The 24,082-nt window shown below is 38.5% G+C and overlaps 3 protein-coding genes and 1 non-coding gene across 4 annotated transcripts; 1 reads left to right on the top strand and 3 right to left on the bottom strand.

The window, feature by feature from the left end:
• Nucleotides 1–107: 107 nt before the first annotated feature.
• Nucleotides 108–1,226, bottom strand: LOC106373461 (glutathione S-transferase T3-like). The gene is made up of 2 exons (XM_013813632.1): nucleotides 431–1,226; nucleotides 108–130 (listed from the first exon to the last, which is right to left on the bottom strand). The coding sequence occupies exons 1-2, from the start codon at nucleotides 1,224–1,226 to the stop codon at nucleotides 108–110; spliced, it is 819 nt and encodes a 272-aa protein (XP_013669086.1).
• Nucleotides 1,227–16,060: 14,834 nt separating this feature from the next.
• LOC125579901 lies at nucleotides 16,061–17,912 on the bottom strand. The gene is made up of 2 exons (XM_048743808.1): nucleotides 17,067–17,912; nucleotides 16,061–16,744 (listed from the first exon to the last, which is right to left on the bottom strand). Exons 1-2 carry the CDS (start codon nucleotides 17,910–17,912, stop codon nucleotides 16,061–16,063), a joined length of 1,530 nt encoding a protein of 509 aa, XP_048599765.1.
• A 1,213-nt stretch (nucleotides 17,913–19,125) lies between these two features.
• On the bottom strand, nucleotides 19,126–19,650 carry LOC106373463. Its single transcript, XM_013813633.1, has one exon. It carries the CDS (start codon nucleotides 19,648–19,650, stop codon nucleotides 19,126–19,128), a length of 525 nt encoding a protein of 174 aa, XP_013669087.1.
• A 1,106-nt stretch (nucleotides 19,651–20,756) lies between these two features.
• LOC125581118 lies at nucleotides 20,757–20,863 on the top strand. Its single transcript, XR_007318829.1, has one exon. It is a non-coding gene; the product is annotated as a small nucleolar RNA R71 (small nucleolar RNA).
• Nucleotides 20,864–24,082: the final 3,219 nt, after the last annotated feature.

Below are 24,082 nucleotides of genomic sequence, written 5' to 3'. Positions count from 1 at the left end.
TTATAAGACTCCAATGACACATTACAAGACTCCAAAGACCTCTGTCTTTTGCTTTACACCCGTGACCTCTGTCTTTTGCTTTACACCCGTGAACTCTTTCTTTTGATTTAGACTCCAAAGACCCGTGAACCTGCAAGAACAAAATGAAAAGACGATCAAACACATTGAAACATGAAACCATCAAACACATTTTATACATAAAACTTTCAACTACATTTTATACATGAAACTTAAAGAGAGACCATCTTAACAGGAAACTTAAAAACGAAACAGAGCTTAAACATGAAACAGGAAATTAAACTTCAACATGAAACATGAAACAGGAAATTAAACTTTAACATGAAACTAATTGGACATCAAGTCACTAATCAGCTTCTTCTTGAGGGCATCTTCACACTCAGATAGAGGTTCTTTTTTTTTCCAATAAAACCTTCAAGGAGACTCATCTTACACAACATTGATTTGGCGGCCAAATCCTGCTGTTTGATTGTCCACATCGTCTGGAACCCATTCATCGTCTGCTCATCTACCACCGGCTTCTTAGCACTCATCTTTGCGGCCTTCACACCCGGGGAACGCTTGGGGCAAGTTGCTTGAGAGCTTGAGGAATCAGCACCGTCCTCACACTTCCTCTTCTTCGAGCTCCCTTCGGTTTTAGAAGTAGCAAGCTCGCACCACTTCTGGTCGTGGCGCAGTTCCTTCCAAGCGTGTTCAAGAGTGAATCTCTGCTTGTAGTTGTTGTAGAAGATTTGATGAGCAAGCTTGAGAACATCAGTCTCGTTCTGGCTGCTCGTTTTCTCTCTAGTAGTCGCTTTGCACGAGCCACAGAACTTTGACACAAGGTCATTGATCCTGTGCCATCGTTGCTTGCAATGGCTTGGCTCTCTCTCTTCACAGCCAGCAACCAGAGGACTAGCAGCGAAGTAGGCAGCTATTCTTTTCCAAAAACCGAAGGATTTTTGCTCGTTCCCAACCACTGGATCCTTGCTCGTGTTTAACCATGAACTGATCAGGACCACGTCATCCGTTGGTGTCCATTTGCGTCTTCCTTTACGCTCCGCCGCAGTGTCTCCCCCATAGTTTGAAGCATCGGTCCCAAGACTGCTTTGAAATGGAACTTGTGATGAAGATAGTTCAACACTATCTTCATTGTTACCAAACGAAAGAGTTTGTTGACTAAGTAGTTCAACAAACTTTGAGTGAGAAGAAAATGGATAAGAATCCATATCAGGAGGACGAAAACAACAAAAGTAAGAAAAAGGGAAGAGATAAAGAAAAGAAGAGAGGTGAGAAAGTTGGAAGAGCATCACACGGTTTAGAAATTGAAGAGAGGGATCAAGCATTGATCAGAAGCAACCATAACCGATTAGACATTTATCTAATAGCATTCATCACACAACACAATCGCCACACATTTATCTAAGAGCATTCATTTCAGTCTAACTATAAACTGTATTTATTACCTAATAAGCCAACCATTATCTTACACTAACCACTCTATTTATTATCTAAGCATTGATAATTTCAGTTCGTTTCAAACAAGCGTACACTCGATTTTAATTCAACAGAGCTAAAAGAAACGTTATACATCTAGAAAGGTCAAAGAGAAAGTACCTTTACGATGGTGGCGTTTTTTGTCTGACAAAGAGACTACATTGTGCACACATTCACGGCTCTTGATCAATCCTGCAGCCACACAAACACAGAAAACAAATGACTCTCTGAAACGCTTTCAAAGAAGAGTAAACTCGTCAACTACCAGACTAAAGACAGAGGATGTATCGAAAGCTATTTATTACATTTACCTAACACTAACCCACGATTTAAATCACACATTGATAACACTTTCAATTCAAACTTCAAAACAATGTAAAGAAACTCTTCGAGTAAACTCCAAACAAACACCAAAACTGTTTAAACCGGTCCACAATGTATTTTGATTGAGAATCATACCTCCATCGTTTTCATCTCCATCTCAGCCTTTCCCTTCTCATGATTCTCCCAAGCCAGTATCTACACTTCCTCGATCTTATACCTAATCACATTCCAGCAAAAGAATCAAACCTCAATCACTGGTACATAATGAAGCCATGAACTTGTGTGATGTCTAAATCAAACCATCTAAAGACAAAATGACGATGAGGAAGGAGCAAAATATACCTAATTACACCAAGACACCATCTACCTCGGACGGCCTCTTCATCACTCCACCTAAAAACAAAACAGACAGGGACAAATCAAAAATAAAACAGAGGATATGTATTTTGAAATTGACGATGAAGAAGGAAAGAATCTACCTGGCTCATGCCTCTTCATCAATCAACCTAAAGACACAAAAACACCAACATATCAAAACAAATCAGAGATGATTTTGAAAGATTCACGAAGATGAATCAAAGACATGCATGCTTGAAAGATTGAAACATAAACATATAGGAGCCTCAGATTTACCTTTTCGATTCACCTCAGCCGCAAGCGACGCCGTTGTTACCCGTCTCAGAGAGCCACCGATAGAGCGAGAGGTCGGCGTTTTCCTTGGTCGTAGAGCGAGAGGTCGGCCTTTTTTTTTGGTCGATGACAGCCACCGATGGAAAGGTCTCTGTTTTCCTTCGTCGCCGACACCCACCGATAGAGCCGTCGCCGTTTCGTCGACGAGAGGCGCCGAGACGAAAGAATCGCCTTTCAAATCGCCATCGTCTTTCGTTTAGCGAAGGAGAGAAAACACAAAGAAAGAGAAGCAAAAATGAAACTCCTTTCTCGAAACCCTGACACCGCTCGACCCCCCATTCATAGCGCGGCACGTGGCCCGTAAGGGACGCCCCTTCACGCTCCTAATTAAGCTACGCCCCTTCCTTTAATTCCCTTTCTTCTTAAATATTAAAAGCCCAAATATTCTAACAAACCCACTTAAGGGACACTTAAGGGACCTTAATAAACATGGTCTAAGGTTGCTCTAAATCTCTCATCAACGTATGGGACTCATTGTATTAATCTTCCCCAAAATGTTACAACCAGTTCTTTTATCTATGATGTTTAGTTCTTTTGTTCTATGTCTTCGATATTATAATTAACTTGTCAGATAATCGATACAACCATTATTTTTACAGTTTTCTGATTTTTACAAACATTATATATGTTTAAATAAATTAAAAAATGTCCAGCTAACAATTATAATACTCTAATTTTTTGAATATTTCATTTCAATATCTTTCATATCAAAATTTATAAAATTTTAAATACCTCCTTAATTTGTTAATAAATAATTATATATTATTATAATTATAATAATTTTAATTGGATTGCAACAATAAAAAGGAACTTAATAACAATAATTAAATTATTAATCCAAATAATAAATTTAATAATTTTAAATTTTTAATTAAGTTTATATACTCAGAAAATAACACCAGTTAATGAATTTTAAAATAAATTTTATTTTTAAAATATAGGACTAATAGTAATTTATTTATTAAAAATTTAAATTAAAAAATAATATACATTTACTTAATAAGGAAAAAATATCGAAATAAGGACAATACATTTACTTAATATTTAGTTTGATTATAATTATATGTATATATCGTTACGTAAATTATAAAATAATAAAAATAAATTTTAAACATGTTAAAGTTAAAATGATGATTTTATTGAATTAATATGACTTTTGAATACGGGTTAAAACTTAACATATCTACGGATATATTTTGTGTTTGTTTTGAAAATTATTTATCATAATCTCAAATAATGTTTATATTTAACACTTCAAATATTTTTTAAAAATTTCAAAAAAATATATTTAAAATAAAAAAATTATAGATGCATTAAAACTGAAAATAAAAATAATATTATCAAGAAATTATTTATCATATAACATTTTAATTTTTGAAGAAATGATCAGATGTTTTTTTAATCTTAATTTTTTTTAGTCACCAAAACTTTAGCCTATCTAAGAACTATCAAATATATTATATTTAAAATTTAAATATAAAATATGTACAAAATTAAAAATATATAATTTAGAAATTTATAGTTATCATTATTTTAAATATTCAACAAATATCTGGATAAAAAATAACTGATATATATTCTGGAAAATATTTTTTTATAAAAAATATTCTGGAAAATATGGAACAAAACACGTTTGTTGATAGATTAGGAAACCTTGTGTCTTAATTGCGTAGCCCTAAAACCCAGCCATGTATCGTTTACGTATGGTGTGGTTACTTTCATGTATGTCAACGTACAAACTGCATATATTTTTTGACTAAGAAGATACAAATTGCATACATTTTACAAATTGCATATATTAAAAGAAGATACAGCTACATGTTTCATATAAAACAAGATACAGCTATATATAAGATCAAAGTCAACCAACTAATGCGTATTTTTGTAAATACGTCAAGATCTACAACCAGGTTAATTGAAAAAAAAGGAAATTGCATTCAACTTTCAAACAAATTATAATTCATTGTATGATAAAAAGATCTAGCTTGCAAATATGTATTGTGTCTTTTGTATAATTAATGTCATTATACTCTTGTATACAACCGGTGAAACCTGCACAAAGAAAACAAAATTTAATTAATAATTTGTAACTGTAAAAGGTAAAACGTGGTCTTTCATTACTCACATATCTTTTTGAATTGAATTTCTTCTCACCAAAAGAACAATAAATTGTGATAAAGAAAAGACAACGATGCAGGCATAGACGGGTGAACACACACAACAACTCTTTCATTTCTTTTCTTTCTTTTTCTTGTTTTGATACTCTATTTTTGTTTCTGTTTTTGTTTTAAAGATCCAGTGGTGAAGAAAAGACAACGATGAAGACGTAGACTATGAGCACACACCACAACTCTTTCATTTTTTTTCCTTTTTTTCTTAAATCAATTGATTCTCACAATCATGCTTTTGTTTTCATACTCTGTTTTCGTTTTTGTTTTTTGTTTGTTTTACAGATCCAGTGGTGAAGATCAACGACGTCGAGTCGGTAAAAGCGTCGTCGTGTCGGAAAAAAGAGAGAAGATGAAAACGATCTCTATATAGTTGTGAAGAATAATGATGGTGAACGAAATGAATGTGTATCAGCCTGTTTAAATAAAGAAGAATTGAAGAAGATGAACTCGCCGTCTATACTATATTCAGTGAAAGGAATGTATAATATATATTCTTGAGTGTAGCTATCTATGTAAGGTTACCATACTATTTGAGAAATATTTCTATACTACTCCTTAAAAATGTAATAATCTGTCATGTTTTTAAATTTGATAGTTCTCTTCTTTGTCATTTTGTGTGATTGATTGTAATATGAAATTCATTTTTCGCGTGTTGGACAAATTTGATTATTTTGAACATTCGTTTACTATACTACTTAGGCTATATTGAATATAAGATATGCAACATGCTAACATAGTAAATGTACTTTCAAGTGTTTAATATTGGAAAATAATTTATACAATTTATTTGGATTTATAGGTTTCTGCCTAGGATTTAGATTTACTAAGTAAAGGTTTTGGTATAGTAAACCATCTTATATACATTCTATTTGGGTTTATACTTCCTTGATTAGGGTTTAGCTTAATCTATTTATTTAGGTTTAGAGTTTAGTAATTAGGATTTAGAGTTTAGAGTTTAATATTTAGTAGTTGGTAGTTGGAATTGGGGTCAGCATTAACTTCTTACATGCAATCATAAATATTTCATAATTTCATCAATTTGTACTATTCTATTTATTGATTAGTGATTAATTGATTGGGTTTAGTGATTAGTTGATTGAGTTTAGTTTATGTACGATTGGGATTGACAATGGATCAAGCATTACCACCTTCCATGAAGGCATAGCCATATCAACATTTGAGAAATATGGTACGATAGATCTTTAGATTGCAACTACATTTTCACATTTTCTATTATATATGTCTCATATAGAATGGTAATGCATCTTACCGGCATTTCGAAATTTGGGTTTATTATATGGAAAACTGGAGTTTACATTGGATTAGAGTTTAGTGATTAGTTGATCGGGTTTATATTATTTTACTGTGAAATGCATGATATATGTTTTGTTGTTGGGTTCGGTATTTAGTGGTTGTGAGTGGGGTTAGAATCCTATGCTATTTTGCTGATATGAAATATATATATTTTTTTATTAAAAAGCTTTACTGTTTGTGGGTTTGGGGTTGCAGTTTATATTTTCTTTTAAGGTTTAGGGTTTAATAATACATAATACTATTTCGGTGATCTACATTGTATAGTTTCATATTACATAATATTATGCACTATTTTAAGTTTTGGGTTTAGGGTTTAAATTTGATTTAGGGTTTAGTGATTTTGGGTTTAAGGTTTAGTAATTGGAAGGTGAGGGTTGAGGTTGGGGTCAACATATACATTTCATAATTTCACCAATATGTACTGTACTATTGATTTTGTTCCATTCTATCTGAGTTTAGGGTTTATATTGGTATTTAAGATTTATATTTGGGTTTAGGATTTTGTGATTAAGGTTTAGGGTTTAGTATTTAGTATTTGGAAGGTGGAGGTTGAGATTGAGACCATTATTAACTTCTTACATGCAAGCCTAGACATTTCATAATTTTGTAAATATGTATTATATTATTTATTTTACTTCATTCTATTTGGGTTTAGAGTTTATATTTGGATTTAGGATTTATATTTTGGTTTTGGCTTTAGTGACTAGGATTTAGGATTTAGTATTTAGGGGTTGTGGATGTAATTGTGATAGGCTTTAATATCTAGGGTAGAGATGAAAATGGTGTTCTATATTAATTTGTTGATAGGAAGTAAATGAAATATACCATTTACTGCAGGAGTATTTTATTTTTGTCCACTTATTTATTGAACACATTGAAATGTATGCGTTTATTTAGTACGTGACATGGAAGGTGTATCTTTCCTTTTAAGATATAGCTCACTGTAAATAATGACAATACATGTTGTCAACATCATCTCACCATTTCTCCTTTACCGGTTACTTGTAAGTCCAAAGGGGTAAAACCGGCCCAGATCAAACTTAATTGTTAGATACTTAATTCTGTCAAAATCAATATTCTACATTTAATTTTCATTTCAAATTTGGTCATTTCACAAATTCTCCCTTAAAAAGCGTCAAGGCTGGTTAACACCTTAAGCAATAAAAAAAGTAATAATAATAATATAAATAATAAATTTTGGGAAAATAAGAAAGGTGATAAGTTCAGAAAAAAATAATGCTTATCATAGGTTTTGTCTTCTTGTCTAAGTTGGTCTGATCACACCGACTTTTACCTCCTATATAAAGACCTTGTATGTGATGAATGAAAGATATGAGACAAGTCTTTACTCTCTCGTTTGTCTTAATATACACAAACCACAGAGCTGTATATTATATATGTGATATCATTCAAATTACTATAAAGAGTGACATGTACTCTCTCAAATAAGAAGTTCAGTCGTAATATTTAAGAATCAAATCTACAAAAAATTAAGGCACACAATAGATTCTAATCTGTTTATGATTAAGCTAATCAAACAGTAATTAATAAAGAGAAAATGTGGACAAAGTAGTTTTTCAATTGATTGATTGATTGGCTGAGGTTATAAACAATTATGAAAAATAGTTAGATCTAAGATTTTAGTTAAAATGCTAAAGATTTTAATCCTGGAACACGAATTCTAATTGCCAAGTACTCCAACTTTTGCATGCGAATAAATCTTATTGAATAAGTCCAATATCTCAGCTGTCGCTTGATATGGTTCGAATCGATGCTATGAGATTAGCGTCAATCAATGTTTACCTAGGCAAGTTTTAGCGAGCTGTTCCATAGATTCTCTATTATTAACTAAATCAGATGTCGCTTGTTTCTAACAATCCTAGCGCAAGGGAATTAATTAAGGTAAAAGGCCATGACATTGCATGCGCTTAATTATCCTAAGTTTAAGTTCAGGGTTTTACTTAGCTACTCTAGAACATAAGCATTACAAATAATTCATTGAAGGAAATATTTATCAACTTAGCGTATATTTTGGGCTAATCCCTCATAACCTTATTTTAACAAAAGTAACTACTCAGACATAGCAAAGCAGAACATAGCAAATATCTGAATAGAGTGCATAAATAGAATAAGGTAGAAAAACTGGAGTTCCAATACAAAGCTCTGAAGGAGTTTTGGATCTTCTTTCCAAACTACTAAAAACCTTAAATATGTTTTGCTGTGAAAAGAATAAAGTATGAAATCATGTGTTGCCCAAAAACAATGACAAATCACATAAATATTAGGTTAAAGTTAGCTAGGGGTATTTTTGTGATTGATGCGGAATTTGGACCATTAGCCGGCTGGGAACCAAGTCGAACCTTGCGCGCTTCGCTGTCGATCAACAAAAACAGTTGTTCGTCGATCGATGTATGACTCTGAATGTCGACTCTGGACTGGTTCGATGGGTAGCTACGAGTTTCTTCTAGCTTTATCTCCAAAATGCCCCAAAATCACCACATATCTCCAAAACACTCTTGAACCTGTGAATACTCTAAAAAGACTCAAAACATAATAAATAACTACTAAAACACTTGTATACCATGGCTAAAAATTGGTAAAATCAATTTCTATATCACCTCCCCCAAACTTACTATTTTGCGTGTCCTCAAGAAAAACAAGAGTAGTCCTAATGAAAGAGGTTTTGAAAACAACATGGACTCACATATTTTTAAATCACTACTCTCACTTCTTCAAATATGAAAGGTGGAAGTGAATCATTAGTAACCTTGGATGATTCAATGTACTACATTCTATCTTAGTCATCATTACCATACATCACGCAACTCCACTGATAGCACCTGACATACCCCTCTACTGACCTCATTTCTGCATAAAGAAAATGTGTAGGCTACATCTTGAGAGTATCGATCAAGGGACACGTGAAATCAACTCAAGCAAGTATCTAGACCTACAGGTAACCCTTTTTGGTTTTCCTTCTCTCCTCTCTCTTCTCTGAATCTGATTTTTTTATTATATAGTATATATAGTATTACTTGGCAAAGTTGTAGGCAAATAGTTGAGTCCTTGATAATGTATCTACCCCTCGCTTTCAAACAATGTGTGATCATTCTATTAGGTCGAATAATGGGGTCGCATGAAAAATTCCTACCTCTCTAAACGCAAGAAATCATTTCAATCTTTTGTAAATATGGATGCCAAAGAGAGGTGGAAGGAGAACCATGGACACTAAGTCTAATACCTTCCAGAATTGCAAGAGGACTCCGATCCAATGTATACCAAACCCCAAAACAAGCAAGTATAGTAGATTAAAGTTGGAAGTCAGCTTTGGTTTCTCTAGACATTCTTAGTAAGTGTGGATGTGAGTAACACGTGATACACTGTTGTGTTTCCATCTAATACATAATACATTCAATAAATCTAGATGGTGCTAGAGAGTGGTTAGAGTAGTAACTAAATTGTAATAAGATCATAATCCCTTTCTTGACTCAATAAAACATAAGTAAAACAAATTTTTTTTATAAGACTCAAAATAAACTAATATCAGTGAACCTCTCCCCAGACTAAAACAACACTGTCCCAAGTGGTTATTCAGTCGAAGTTTGGCGAGAACATAAATCATAAATACTTAATGTAATAAGGAAAACGGTATACCTTCCCGCTGATGTCAGTGTCGATCGATGTTGACCAGGTCTCATCGGTCGATGATTAAAGCAATCGTCTCCTCGGATTTTTTTTTTTTGAAACAAAGTAAACACGGAAACAAGTAAAATTGCAAATGAAAACTTAAATAAATCTTACCAGTGGATTGCCTCCTATTAAACGCTTTGTTATAGTCATTTAGCTTGACTTTTTGGAGGTGGTTTGACTAGTATGGAGGTAGGTGACTACTTGTTAAGAAACAAGTGTCTACATCTTCTTTGGACATCTCGAACCAGGTAGCAGCAAAGCTTTTGATTGCTTCTTCACCTTTGGTTCTGTGATCTCGCTGCCTCTGAATAATATCATGAGCAAAATATATTTTCAACTTCAATGCCTCCATTTGTCCTTCCAATGTTGTAACAGGGTTGACAAGAGGGAAATAGACGTCATCAATGTGTCTATAAAACCCATTAAACAGCTTATCTCTCCTGCGTACTGTGGTAGACTCAGATACTACCCTCCTGACTTATCAGCCATCTCCAATATTGCTTATATATCTTCTTTCGAAGCATTGATGATCCTTCCATCCAGTGCATGTGCGTTGCCATCTTCATCTCTGTATACTCCATACTCATCTGGTTGTATGACACGGATCTTCCTTTTTGAAGGGATAGAGTGTGAATCGCGAAGCTCCGTCGGTAGTAATCATTCTCCCAACTGTCGATCGACCCTTTTGGAAATCGTCTATCTCATTCACAAGGTGATAGACCATGGATTTGACCCAATTTTATCCATGGTTTATAAGTGTTTTAACTACTATTATTATATTATATAGTCTATTTAGAATATTTATAGGATTAGGAGTGATTTGGAGGAAAGTGATGATTTTGGAGAATTTTGGAGATATTTGGAGTAAGCACCGAGATGACCATCGAGCTCGACCATCGGTCGATATTGAAGAGGAATAATCGATCGATGTTCACATCTTGACATCGATCGACAGCGAAGCGCACAGAAAGCCCGTTTGGTCTCAGCCGACTTAGAGCCCAAGTCTTCACCAATTTACAAGATTACCCTTGACGAGTTTTAACCTAATGATACACTAAAATTGGATCTTTGTCTACTGTCAAATTAACAGTGTAGTTGTAATATTTTTAGATTCAATTCCAGAGGACCAGTTCACACTTTATCTTTATGGGATCGGAATTAAGCTAAAACAAAGTGGGGGGTTTTTTAAAGAAGTCAATAACGTAAATAACAAATAACAAGATGAGGTTGTTTTGAATTGATTTAAAGGCGCTAGTCTAGGGTTTCTTCTTCAGGTATGGAAATCGCAAACCAAGCAGTTATTCAAGTTCAGTTTATAATAAATCTAAACTCGGATCACTCAGGTTGAATAAACCCACTCTCGTGGTATTGATTCCTTTGCTAGTCGGTCTTGATGCCTAAACTCTCGTTTGGATCAAGACGCGCTAGCAAGCTTTAAAGATCAAGTCCGATATGTTCACAGTACACCCTAATATCTACTCTCGCTGACTAGGGATGCAAAGCTCATTCAAATCATATCGAGTTATCAATTAACGACTAGCTAAATTGATTAACCCTAATTCATGCACTAAGTGATCGGTTCAATGCAAGCAATAAGAACAGATATGAATGTAGACAATCTTAAGATGACTTATTTATGCTTCAGTTTACGAATCCAAAACCCTAGAACCCTAAACTAACTCGGTGACTACTCAGAGATAACACAAGAACAGAGAAGCATGATTTCTGAATAATACTGCATATAATAGATAATAGAAATCAGAGGGTTCAGGATAATCTTCTCTATGAGATAGATGAGGCCTTCTACTTTACAAGTAGCAATCACCCAAAAATCAAAGCTCTCTCACGTCTTTTTTGCGTAAAAACTAAGGTAGGTCTAAAGTAATAAATAGGAGACTATATATATAGGAGCCACAGGCGGCTATAGGGAAAAATAGGAAATCTTGGGCAAATCCCGAAATATTTGGAAACTTCCTTTTTTTATCTCTTCCGCTGGAGCAGGCAGTTGGGCTGCTCCGGTCGACTGTTCTGTGCAAAAGACTCCAATTCACACTCTTTTTCTCTTCTTTCCCTCCATCTGGTCTATCTCTCATCCAATGCAACTCTAGACCTGTAATGACTCAAATGGACTAAAAAGACTCGATAAAAGCTTGAAAACTATTAGTAAGACATACATATAATGTGCCAAAAACACAATATATCAACTCCCCCAGACTTAGATCCTTGTTTGTCCTCAAAGAAAATCAAGTACCAAGAACCGAGAGAAAGGTTTGAAAGTGTGGGAACTCGCCTATTCTCAGCAACCATACAATAACCACGAATCTCTGAACCATATAAGCAGTTTAGCTAAAACAACACATCCTTACCAAGAACCCCACTGACTGTTGTTCAAAACGGCTCCATACTATGTATCTCAGACCTGCCAAAGTTAAAACCTTCCAGACAAAACTCCTTATATTCATTTAAGAGTAGCGTGAGTTTCTCATCATAGGCATTAGATAGGGTAACGGTCTAGGTATGAAACATGCCTTTTTGTGTTTAAGTGGAGCTAATCAGTGTTTAGGGGTTACCAGATTTTGTAGGGGATGCAGGATATCGTGCAAAATTGCAAGAGAGGATAGATCCATTGATGTCCACAGCCTCTACTCATTTTTGCGTGTTCTTCTTTAGGAACAGTCGCTCTGATCTGCATGGTTCTCCTCTCTTCACTTTATACTCCTTCTAATTTACCAGTGGCGTCTATCTTTCTTAGGAATCTTCTCCTTCTTCATCACCTTATTCTGAAGTACATAAAGCTAGGAAATTTTTTTATTTTTTTATTTTTTTTATTTTTTTTTTGAATAATACATAGGTGATGGTGACGAAGCAGGATGTAACAATTGTGATGGTGACATGCCATTGGAGTTCTTGACTTTACATTCATTCTTGTTTCTCCTTTTCTCTTAGTTAGATCATCGGCGGCAGAGCGGCTGCTCCGTGTGCTTCCGCCTATTCTTCAGCAGAAAATTATGTTGCATCAACGAGTGAGAGACTGTGTCGATCCTTTCCTCTCCGGGCCTTTTGTACATATCCGCACATAAGATACTGAATAACAAATGCATGAGGGCGGAACAAAGGCTTTAGGGTTTAAGGTGGGTACTAGCTAAAGATGAGCTAGCCACTCAGGATCAGCAAGATGGGTAAAAAGAATAAGAAGACCTGAGTGTTGATCACGTTAAACCCTATTCTAACGCCCATAATAAGAAGAATTGCAGTCAAGATTAAGTTCAAGTTAGATGGAGTTAAGTCTTTCCAGAGTAACCTCGACAAGCTGAAAGCTTTTGGAGAACAAGATGATGTAATGTCAGGGTGTTCTGGATCCACATGTGCGTCTGTCGCCTCTGCTAAGGTCACTGAATAAGATGAATTAAAGCACGAGGGTGGTTAATTCACATAATAGAATAAGGTCCTGATTCCCACAAGGTTGGACTGACTCGATCTTAACAAACAGACTCGATAAAGACATCAAAACGACTCAAAGCGGACTGACTCTAAACATAAAACCAAAGGTAAACAATTAGTAGCAGATAAGCACCTCCCCCAGACTTAATTCTCACCATCCCTGGTGAGAAAATAATTCAAGGAAAGGCCAAATTAATAAAAAAGTGCAGGAAACAGAAAAAGTTCAAACGGATATAACAATGGAGATAAACTAGGAGACTGCCTAGTCAGTATCATCGCTCTCGGACTGGCCAGCGGAACGTCTGTTCCTTTTGCGTGGAGTTGCCCATGGAGTCTCTTTGTCACCCCTTGCAGTTCCTGCTGGCTCCTTCCCTGGATGACGATTGCTCGGTGTAGGCTGGTCTTGACGAGGTTCAGCTGTGCTCGGAGCTTCCATGCATCCTCCAGTGATCGCCCTCAGTATCATCTTCATGAGGCTGTTGTTTTTGCGCTGATAATCTACCATCCAGCGACGGTAGGCGGTGTCATCTGCGTCGTCACTAAGCGGGCCTAGGTCATATGCAGTGTTGCTTCTAACAGTGCATACAAACTCTGGCTCATCCATCGTATCATCCTGGTAAGATGATTTTGGGTCGGCGCAGAGATACTGAGGCTCGGGGACGAAACAAATGTTGACCACATCTCCAAGCTGATGTCCGGTTGACGCAGCTTACAGTAGAGGTCGTTCCCGTCCTTACCGAGGAAGCTATAGGTGGTTTCGTCGCGAAGAATCTGGCAATTGATCAGGTAAGGGATATCAATGAATGCCGAGGTCTCGTTACACTGGTAGAGGCTGAGATCAAGCTCCAAGTGGCGGAATAGAGGAGTATGCAAACTCCCAGATCGGTCCTTTTTCAGAGAACCCTTAGTCACCCTCGCTTTCTTGTCCACAAACATCTGAACAAGAACACAACCTGGACTAGTTGTCATTTGAGCGGTCAGAATCCCAATGTTTGCGGATCTGATCTCGTCCTCAACTCCCGCAAATAACATATGAAGCTCCCCGCGTTGCACCTTGGACGTCTGGTCCTTTGAGAAGAGCAAATTGCTCACGACCTTTGCAGAAATCCGCAGAACAGGGTTGCGGATGCGAGATTGACTGGCTGATCACGATTTGAAATCCCCCGAAGCGATGAACTTCCAGAACGCTTGCTCGGGAGGAAACTTCCTTGGGAAGGATGTCGCGGTGTACTCTTCAAATATCTCATAGATCTCGGTGAGCTTCTCTAAACTGATGGAATGGTTAACACCACTCGCAAAGAAAGTGAAGGAGGCTTCCTCAAAGATTGGGAAGTCGGGTCTCTTGAAGGTGAGCTTTGCGGTGGCTAAGACCTGTCTCACCAAATCTGGGTACAACGGGTAAGTGATGTGGCAGAGATCATCTATTCCCAGCACTTGGAGAACAGCATGTAAATCCTCGTGGAGGCCCAAGTCGTTTAAAGCCCCAGCGTCAACAAATCGTGTTGGGAGGATGTTGATGTTGAGCAAGGAGTTGTAGCGACGCGAGGCTTCCTTATCTTATCGTTCCTCGGATTTGGCAGGGATGTTTGGGTCAGTGAGGGAGATCTCCATTCCCTCTTCTCATGGCCATGGGTGGGTCGGGGAGACGGTGTCATCCTCTGGTTCTCCTCGAGCGTACGTTGGTTTAATCCTGGAAGCCATCTTGGTACATCTAGGAGCCATCTGCAAAACAAAACCAAAGGAAAGAGTTAGTACCATTCGATTGGGTTTAGTAGGGAAAGTTGGAAGCTTTTTGCGATTTTAGTTGCTCTTTCCAAACTATTCCGTAACCCAATGTAGAGAGAACAAGCGATTGATAATGGTAAACCAGATACAATCACTTTAGAAGACTAGGTACTTAGATCATCTCACCAACAACAGAAATCGATTTAATAGATCCCAAAATCCATATCTAAACAATCGATGCATGTGTAGTTTAAGAACATTGCCCCAAAGGTTATGACTTTCCATCTAACCTAATCGATTTAACCATTCTCATCTCAACTTCTATTAACCATCCTAGCAGCAAAAGGAGAGGTCGATTTTGATTTAGATAAACCCTAAAATCGATCTATTCAAGTGCAAAAGAAAAGAAAGAGATTTTAGGCCGAGAATCATAGTGTGATTTCGCCTCTTACCGTTCGATTGTTGATGGAAGAGTCCTGCAAATTAGCCAAACAGTTCGAAATCCAAACAAATAGAAACTGCAAAACTCAAAACAAGTGTGAAGAGTGTTAGGTTTTTAAAGAAGAGGGAAGATGGGGGAGGCGGTTTTATGGTGGAAGTGGGAAAAAGATGGGGAAAGTTCCCTTTTTATAGGTCCACTTCGTGCCCCACTTCCCACTTGCTAGGGTTTCCCTCTATTTTACAAAAATAAATTAAAGCTAAATTTTTTTTTTTTTGGTCCCGAGAGACTTACCTTCGCGGAGCAGCTGCTCCGAATCAGGAACAGCCGAAGACTGTACTGGTTGAGTAACTCGTTTTTTTTTTTTTTTATCCTGCAAATAAGTAAAACGAAACACAAAACTAAATCTAAATGAAATATTTACACTCACCAGTGGGTTGCCTCCCACCAAGCGCTTGGTTTAAGTCACTAGCTTGACTTGGTTGGCCTATTAGTCTAAAGAAGGATCGCTTAGGGGAATTTCTTCACCCTCTGTGATTGTTGTCTCAGCAAGGTACGGCTTTATGCGTTGACCATTGACAACAAATTCTTCCCATTTTGTGTTCAGCAACACAACAGCTCCGTGGTGGCGGACCTCTTTAATGGTGAATGGTCCAGACCATCTAGATCGCAGCTTTCCGGGGAACAATCGTAACCTTGAGTTGAAAAGGAGGACCTGATCCTTAGGTTGAAAGTTGCGGCTGATGATCCTCTTGTCATGATAGGACTTAGTTCACTCCTTGTAGATCTTTGAGCTTTCATAGGCTAGGTGTCTAATTTCTTCCAGCTCGTGTATCTGCATGGATCGTCTCTCTGCTGCTGGTTTGATGTCTAAGTTGAGTAGCTTCACAGCCCATGCTGTCTTGTACTCCAACTCAACCGGCAGGTGACATGCTTTACCGTACACCAGGTTGTAGGGAGTGGTCCCGATTGGTGTTTTGTAGGCTGTTCTGTAAGCCCAGAGAGTGTTATCTAGCTTGAGCGACCAATCCTTGCGACTGGTGTTAACTATTTTCTGCAGGATGCTCTTGATCTCTCTGTTTGAAACTTCCACTTGTCTACTAGTTTGAGGGTGATATGGCGTGGCTACCTTGTGTTGCACGCCGTTCTTCTTCAATAGGCCTGCGAAGATCTTGTTTATGAAGTGACTACCCCCATCACTGATGACTACTCGTGGTACCCCAAATCTTGGAAAGATTATGGTTTTGAACATCTTAGTCACCACCTTTGCAACGTTTGTGGGACTGGCTATTGCTTCCATCCACTTAGAAACGTAGTCAACTGCTACCAATATGTACTCGTTCTTGAAAGATGACGGGAATGGTCCCATGAAGTTGATTCCCCAACAATCGAATACTTCAACCTCCAAGATGAAGTTCTGAGGCATCTCATTCCGTTTACTGATATTCCCTTGGCGCTGGCATGAGTCACATTTAGAGATGTAAGAATGGGCATCTTGGAACATTGTTGGCCACCAAAAACCGGCTTGAAGAATCTTAGACACAGTTTTAAATGTCGCAACGTGCCCTGTATAAGAGGAACCATGACAGTGATAGATGATTCCTGGAATCTCGGACTCAGATACACATCGTCGGAATACTCCATCTTTGCAACTTTGGTATAGATAGGGTTCATCCCAATAGTAGTGTCTTGCTCCTCTTAGAAATTTCCGTTAATCATTGCTAGTGAATTTGACAGGTTCTTTCTCAGCAGCCAAATAGTTGGCGATCTCAGCAAACCATGGAAGATTGGGATATTGCTTTTTGATCGCACAGCCAAGGTGTCCCAGAACGCTGGAGGAAACTGGACGGAGCGGTTGTTCTGTAACGCTTCCCATACTGATCGAGTAGACGTGCTCGATCGGAAGGCTCGATCGGAAGGCTGTCATCAAGTGCTGTGTCTTCATCTATCTTCATTCTGGAGAGGTGATCTGCAACGCCATTCTCAATGCCCTTTTTGTCTTTGATTTCTAGGTCAAATTCCTGGAGCAATAAGATCCATCGGAGTAGCCTTGGTTTCGCATCCTTCTTCGTCAGCAAATACCTCAATGCTGCATGATCCGTGTGCACTATCACCTTAGAGCCAACTAGGTAGGATATGAATTTTTCGAAGGCAAAGACAATTGCCAGAAGTTCTTTCTCTGTAGTTGCATAGCGAAATTGAGCTTTGTCTAGTGTTCTGCTCGCATAATAGATCACGTGAAGCTTCTTATCTTTTCGTTGACCGAGTACTGCTCCAACCGCAAAGTCGCTTGCGTCAGTCATGATCTCGAAAGGAAGTTCCCAGTCTGGTGGTTGCACAATTGGTGCGCTGACTAGAGCTCTTCTTATCGTGTGGAAGGCGCCCAAACAATCGCTATCGAACTCAAATTTTGTCTCCTTGCAGAGCAGTCTAGTGAGTGGTCTTGCGATTTTGGAGAAGTCTTTGATGAACCTTCTGTAGAAACCAGCATGTCCGAGGAAACTCCCGATTCCTTTAACAGAGTTTGGAGGTTGTAAACTCATCATCACTTCTATCTTTGCCTTATCCACTTCGATCCCATTTTCTGAGATTTTGTGACCGAGAACAATTCCATCACGCACCATGAAGAGACACTTTTCTTAATTCGACACGAGATGCATTTCTTCACACCGCTGAAGGACCCTGCACAAGTTTGACAAACAGACAGAAAAGGAGTTCCCATAGACGCTAAAGTCATCCATGAAAACTTCCATTATGTCCTCAATTAGGTCAGTGAAAATAGACATCATGCAACGCTGGAATGTCGCAGGGGCATTGCACAGTCCAAACGGCATTCTCCTGTAGGCGAAAGTTCCGTAGGGATATGTGAAAGATCGTCTGGGTGAATGGGAATCTGAAAGAAACCTTAATAACCAACTAAAAAGCAGTAATATGGGTGGTTAGCCAATCTCTCAAGCATTTGATCAATGAATGGTAGCGGGAAGTGATCCTTTCGTATGGCTGTGTTTAATTTCCGAAAATCAATACACATACGGTGACCAGTTACTGTCCTAGTAGGTAGTAGTTCATTCTTTTCATTAGCGACCACAGTAATGCCACCTTTCTTAGGAACTACATGAACAAGACTAACCCACTTACTATCAGAGATCACATAGATTACACCAGCTTCTAGAAGTTTCATTATCTCTTTCTTGACAACATCTTTTAGATTTGGGTTTAACCGCCTCTGATGTTCTACAGAAGTCATCGATTCATCTTCTAGATGTATTCTATGCATGCATAAATCAGGTGAAATACCGGGAATATCTTCTAATGAGTACCCTATTGTCTTTCGTTATTTTCTCAATTCACACAAGAGTTTAGCAGTTTCCACATTATTAAGCTCAGAGTTCACCATAACAGGATATGTGGAATTAGGTCCAAGAAACACATACCTGGGTCCCGCTGGGAGGGACTTTAATTCGATTTTTGGAGCTTTGAGTTCGCTCCAGGAATCATCGAGCAGGCTGGTCGGTTTGTTCCCTCTTTTAGGAGCAGTTTCTCCTTCTAGTGGAGCCTGATTGCTCGCTTCCCCCAGACTTAGGAGAGCTACCATCTTCTCAATGCTTTGGCTCGAATCTAGCATATTTTCGTACCCATCAGCATCAATATTGCACGTGTTATGCTTGGACTCGGCTCGTATCAAAGCCACTTCCAAAGGATCATATGCGAGGATTTCTTCGATCATCCCTTGTTGAGGGGTCAAGGCGGCGTTCTCGTTGTCAATTGTGAAGTTCTGACCATCTAGCATAGGCCGTTTGAGCAGCTCGTCCATCTCAAACTTCATCACAATATCCCCTAGTTGGAGATCGATTCTCCCATTGCGCACATCGATGATTGCACCAGTTGGCCAAGAATGAGAGGGTCTTTCGATTCATCTTCGAGTTCCAGGACCACGAAGTCCGCCGGAACAGTGGTGTTGCCAATTTGCACTTGCAGGTCTTCGAGAACACCTACTGGCAGCTTGACGGATCTGTCTGCGAACACCAACGAAATCCTAGTAGGCTTAAAGTTGGTTAGTCCCATACGTTTTGCAACTGAATAGGACATGAGATTCACACTGGAACCTAAATCACATAAGGAACAGGCGAAAATTGTTTTTCCAATCTGAATCGAGAGGACAAATTTTCTAGGATCTTCCAGTTTCCTGACTGTTCTGTTTTGAAGGACTGCGCTGCATTCTTTTGAGACCATCATGATATCGCTGTCTGCAGAGTTCTTCCCAGAGATCAGCCCTTTCACAAGACTGCGCATTGAGGGAATCATCTGAATTGTGTCCATGAGAGATACATTCAACTCCTCTAGCATCTTCTTGCACTTCATCTCTTCGCAATCCTTACTTGGCTTCTTAGCAGGGACTGGGTAGGGAACTTTTGGAGTGTAGACGCGAGCAGGAACATGTTGTAAGAGCTACTGGTTCTATCACAGCTGGCTGTTCAGCGTCTTGTTCGTGGTCCAAGACATCCTCAGGTTGTTCTCCCTCTTTCTGTTTTCCCTTCTCTTTAGCAGTGAGCTTTTTGGGGACAGGATCTGGGAGATGTCTTCCACTTCTTAACTCCACTGCGTTACAGTCCTTGAGATTCTTGTCTGTTTTCCCAGGGAGTGTTCCCTGTTGCCTCTTGATTGTTTTAGTAGTTTGAGCAATCTGAACATCCATCTTTCTTATGTGGCTTGCTACAGCATCATATTTGGAATTTAATTCTGTGAACATGTTGTCCATCCGAGTGTTGATCTCGTTGGTAACCTGGTTCAGTGCTTTCCCTTGAATCTGTTGTCCTTGCAAAAGCTGTTGCATCATTCCTTTCAGTTCATCTGGCTGTCCGCTCGCGGTTGCAGGAGCAGTTTGCGGATTATTCTGCATGTTCTGAAACTGGTTATGAGCTTGGCTGAGGATGAACATCTTTCCATTCTGATTCTGAGAGTATGGCTTCTGATATCCAGGGTTTTGGAACTGATTTCCTTGAGGTCTGTCGTTGGGGTTGTCCGGATTGGTCTTGTATGAGAACAGATGCGGGTTGTTCCTCACATTAGGGTTTGGATGGTAGTTTTTGAACTGCCAACCCTGCCCATTGACGTAACTGACCTCTTGCTGATCTTCTTCAGGTGTCTCGGTTTCTGCTGCAGCATCTGTAGTACCTGGTTGCAGATTGGTTTCTTCCATGACATAGATCTGATTCTGATTGTTCTTAAGCAGCAGATCGACTTTAGCGGCGAGGTCATCAATCTTCTTAGTGTCCATGCTGTTCACCTTCTTGGAACGGTCAGTCTCCTCGTTTTTGTTGGACGAACTAGCTGCCATGTTCTCTATTAGCGCGTGAGCTCCTTCTGTGGTTTGAGTCATGAAATCTCCATTGCTCGCTGCGTGTAGAGCATTGCGGAACTCCCATTCCACACCATCGTAGAAGATTCCTAAGACATGGTCATCGTCAAACCCGTGATGAGGACACTCTCTGAGGCTATCATTGAACCGTTCCCACGCTTCATTGAAAGGTTCATTAGCGAGTTGCTTGAAGGAGGAGATCTTGTCCCTTAGGGCAGCTGTTTTGGCTTTCGTGTAGAAGTGGCCCAAGAAAGCTGCTCTAACCTGTTCCCAAGAAGTTAGGGAACCTGTAGGTAATGACTTAAGCCATCGTGAAGCCTTGTCCGCAAGAGAGAATGGAAACATCATGCATTTGATGTAGTCGGGTGGGATGCCGTTTGCACGAGTGAAACTGCATATCTCTTCAAAAGCTTCAATGTGTTCCATTGGTATCTCAGCTGACAGTCCATGGAACATCTTTCTCTGGACAAGATTGAGCATGCCGGGTTTTATCTCAAAGTCTGCCCTTTGACATGGTGGTGTAGCGATAGCAGAGCGCGTAGCAGGGATGTTACGCGGTAGGTTCCTCTCACCATTTGGGACAGGTGGTTCCGGCTGCGCTGCGATTGTTTGCTGCAACTCTTGCATCTGTTACATATGTTGCTTCATCTGTTGCATAGAAGCGGTCATTTGTTCTGGAGTGCCGAAGTCGGCCATTGTGGCAGTAATTGATTTTTGTTGACGGTTGGTTCTTTCTAAGCTTGCGAGTTCCTGATTTGTAAGCGAAATTAAGTCCCCTTGTGTGTTGCTCCGAGTATGTCTACTGGTCATGCACTTGGGTCATTCGCTGCAAAAAAAAAAAAGTTAAACAAGTTAGAGGTTTTAGACTAATAAATAACCAAAAAATAAAGGTAAAAAGCTGGTCCCCGGCAACGGCGCCAAAACTTGATACACTAAAATTGGATTTTTGTCTACTGTCAAGTTAACAGTGTAGTTGTAATATTTTTAGATTCAATTCCAGAGGACCAGTTCACACTTTATCTTTATGGGATCATAATTAAGCTAAAACAAAGTGGGGGGGGTTTTAAAGAAATCAATAACGTAAATAACAAGTAACAAGATGAGATTGTTTTGAATTGATTTAAAGGCGCTAGTCTAGGGTTTCTTCTTCAGGTATGGAAATCGCAAACCAAGCAATTATTCAAGTTCAGTTTATAACAAATCTAAACTCGGATCACTCAGGTTGAATCAACCCACTCTCGTGGTATTGATTCCTTTGCAAGTCAGTCTTGATGCCTAAACTCTCGTTTGGATCAAGACGCGCTAGCAAGCTTTAGAGAGCAAGTCCGATATGTTCACAGTACACCCTAATATCTACTCTCCCTGACTAGGGATGCAAAGCTCATTCAAATCATATCGAGTTATCAATTAACGGCTAGCTAAATTGATTAACCCTAATTCATGCACTAAGTGATCGGTTCAATGCAAGCAATAAGAACATATATGAATGTAGACAATCTTAAGATGACTTATTTATGCTTCAGTTTACGAATCCAAAACCCTAGAACCCTAAACTAACTCGGTGACTATTCAGACATAACACAAGAACAGAGAAGCATGATTTCTGAATAATACTGCATATAATAGATAATAGAAATCAGAGGGTTCGGGATAATCTTCTCTAGGAGATAGATGAGGCCTTCTCCTTTACAAGTAGCAATCACCCAAAAATCAAAGCTCTCTCAGGTCTTTTTTGCGTAAAAACTAAGGTAGGTCTAAAGTAATAAATAGGAGACTATATATATAAGAGCCACAGGCGGCTATAGGGAAAAATAGGAAATCTAGGGAAAATCCCGAAATATTTGGAAACTTCCTTTTTTATCTCTGCCGCTGGAGCAGGCACTCGGGCTGCTCCGTTCGACTGTTCTGTGCAAAAGACTCCAATTCACACTCTTTTTCTCTTCTTTCCCTCCATCTGGTCCATCTCTCATCCAATGCAACTCCAGACATGTAATGACTCAAATGGACTAAAAAGACTCGATAAAACTTTGAAAACTATTAGTAAGACATACATATAATGTGCCAAAAACACAATATATCACCTAATTATATAAGCTTTGCCAACATGTTAGAGGCAAAGTGTGCTTTCTTGTTTTATTGTTTTAGACAGCAAAGGTTTTCTAGGATTTTTTAGTAGATTGGAGAGAAGATCCAAAGAGATTTGTGATTGGAACTCCATTAATATCTATTTATTATTCTAATGCAGTTTTCATACCTTATTGTTGTTATGAATTGCTTAGTCATGTCTGAGTAGTTCTCTTGTTAGATTTTAGGGTTTAAATAGGTTATGAGGGATTAGCCTCAACTATAGATTGCTAAATTGTGATATTCATCATTAGGATTGTCATTAATGCCTGTTTCTAGATTAGCTACCTAGTACTTGCCCTAGGAATTGTAGACATAAGCGATAGCTTGCATCTCACCCTGAATCCATCCTAAATGAGCTAAGACTTCCTAGAATAAGCGAGAGTTGATCTAGTAACCTTAGTGAGTATATTCAATCCGTGCATTAACGCTTGACCAAGCGCGTCGATTGATATTCCTATCGAATAATCGGTCGACGTTTCAACAAGTGTATCGATCGATATTCCTATAGAATAATCGATCGATATTCCTATAGAATAATCGATCGACACTGGTCAATAGACAAACCTAGAAAGCGAAAGCCTAAGGGTTTGTTATTAAGTGTTGAGCTCTATAATATCATGCATACAACTTATTTGGCATCTGTATGATTATAATCCTGATTTCCTGAATAAAAATCCTAAGTCTAGCTATTTCCATTAAAGTACCAAAACTCCAATCAATCAATGGAGCAATTACTTGCTCAAAAAACTTGCAACTTTACATTTAAAACATTAAATAACCTAGCTTAACAACTCTGATTAAATTTATTAGGTTCTCTAGCTCCTTGTGGATTCGATCCCTAAGTACTACAACTGAACCTCTTATTTGAGAGAGAGATTCACTCCTTAGGGTAATTTGAGTGATATCACAAGGTCACTGTCGACCGGTTCTTCCAAAGCTCCGTCGATCGTCGCTTCAAACCGACAATCGAATGACGGCTAAGATGGAGTGTCGATCGATACTTTAGCATCCTATTCACGTTTAGCTCATGGATCATCTCCGATCTCCATGTAGGACGTATGTGGCTTGACAACTCTTACTAGATTAATAGACATTGGGATCTATGAGTGTTAGGCACAGCTGGTTAGTCTGCATGTTGCAATCTGCTCCTACAGTACCCATAAAAGCTCTTCCAAGTAGTAGAGAAGAATTCCAGTTAAGCTTGATATCCAGGATATGAAAGTCTATCGGATCAAGGGCATTACCAATCTGCACCCCAATGTTTTTGATGATTCCTGCTGAGTTCCTCTTAGATGGAGTGTCGATCGA

This window comes from Brassica napus, chromosome C1 (genome assembly GCF_020379485.1).
Source record: "Brassica napus cultivar Da-Ae chromosome C1, Da-Ae, whole genome shotgun sequence".
NCBI classification, from domain to species: domain Eukaryota; kingdom Viridiplantae; phylum Streptophyta; class Magnoliopsida; order Brassicales; family Brassicaceae; genus Brassica; species Brassica napus.
This window is presented reverse-complemented; position numbering and strand designations above follow the sequence as displayed.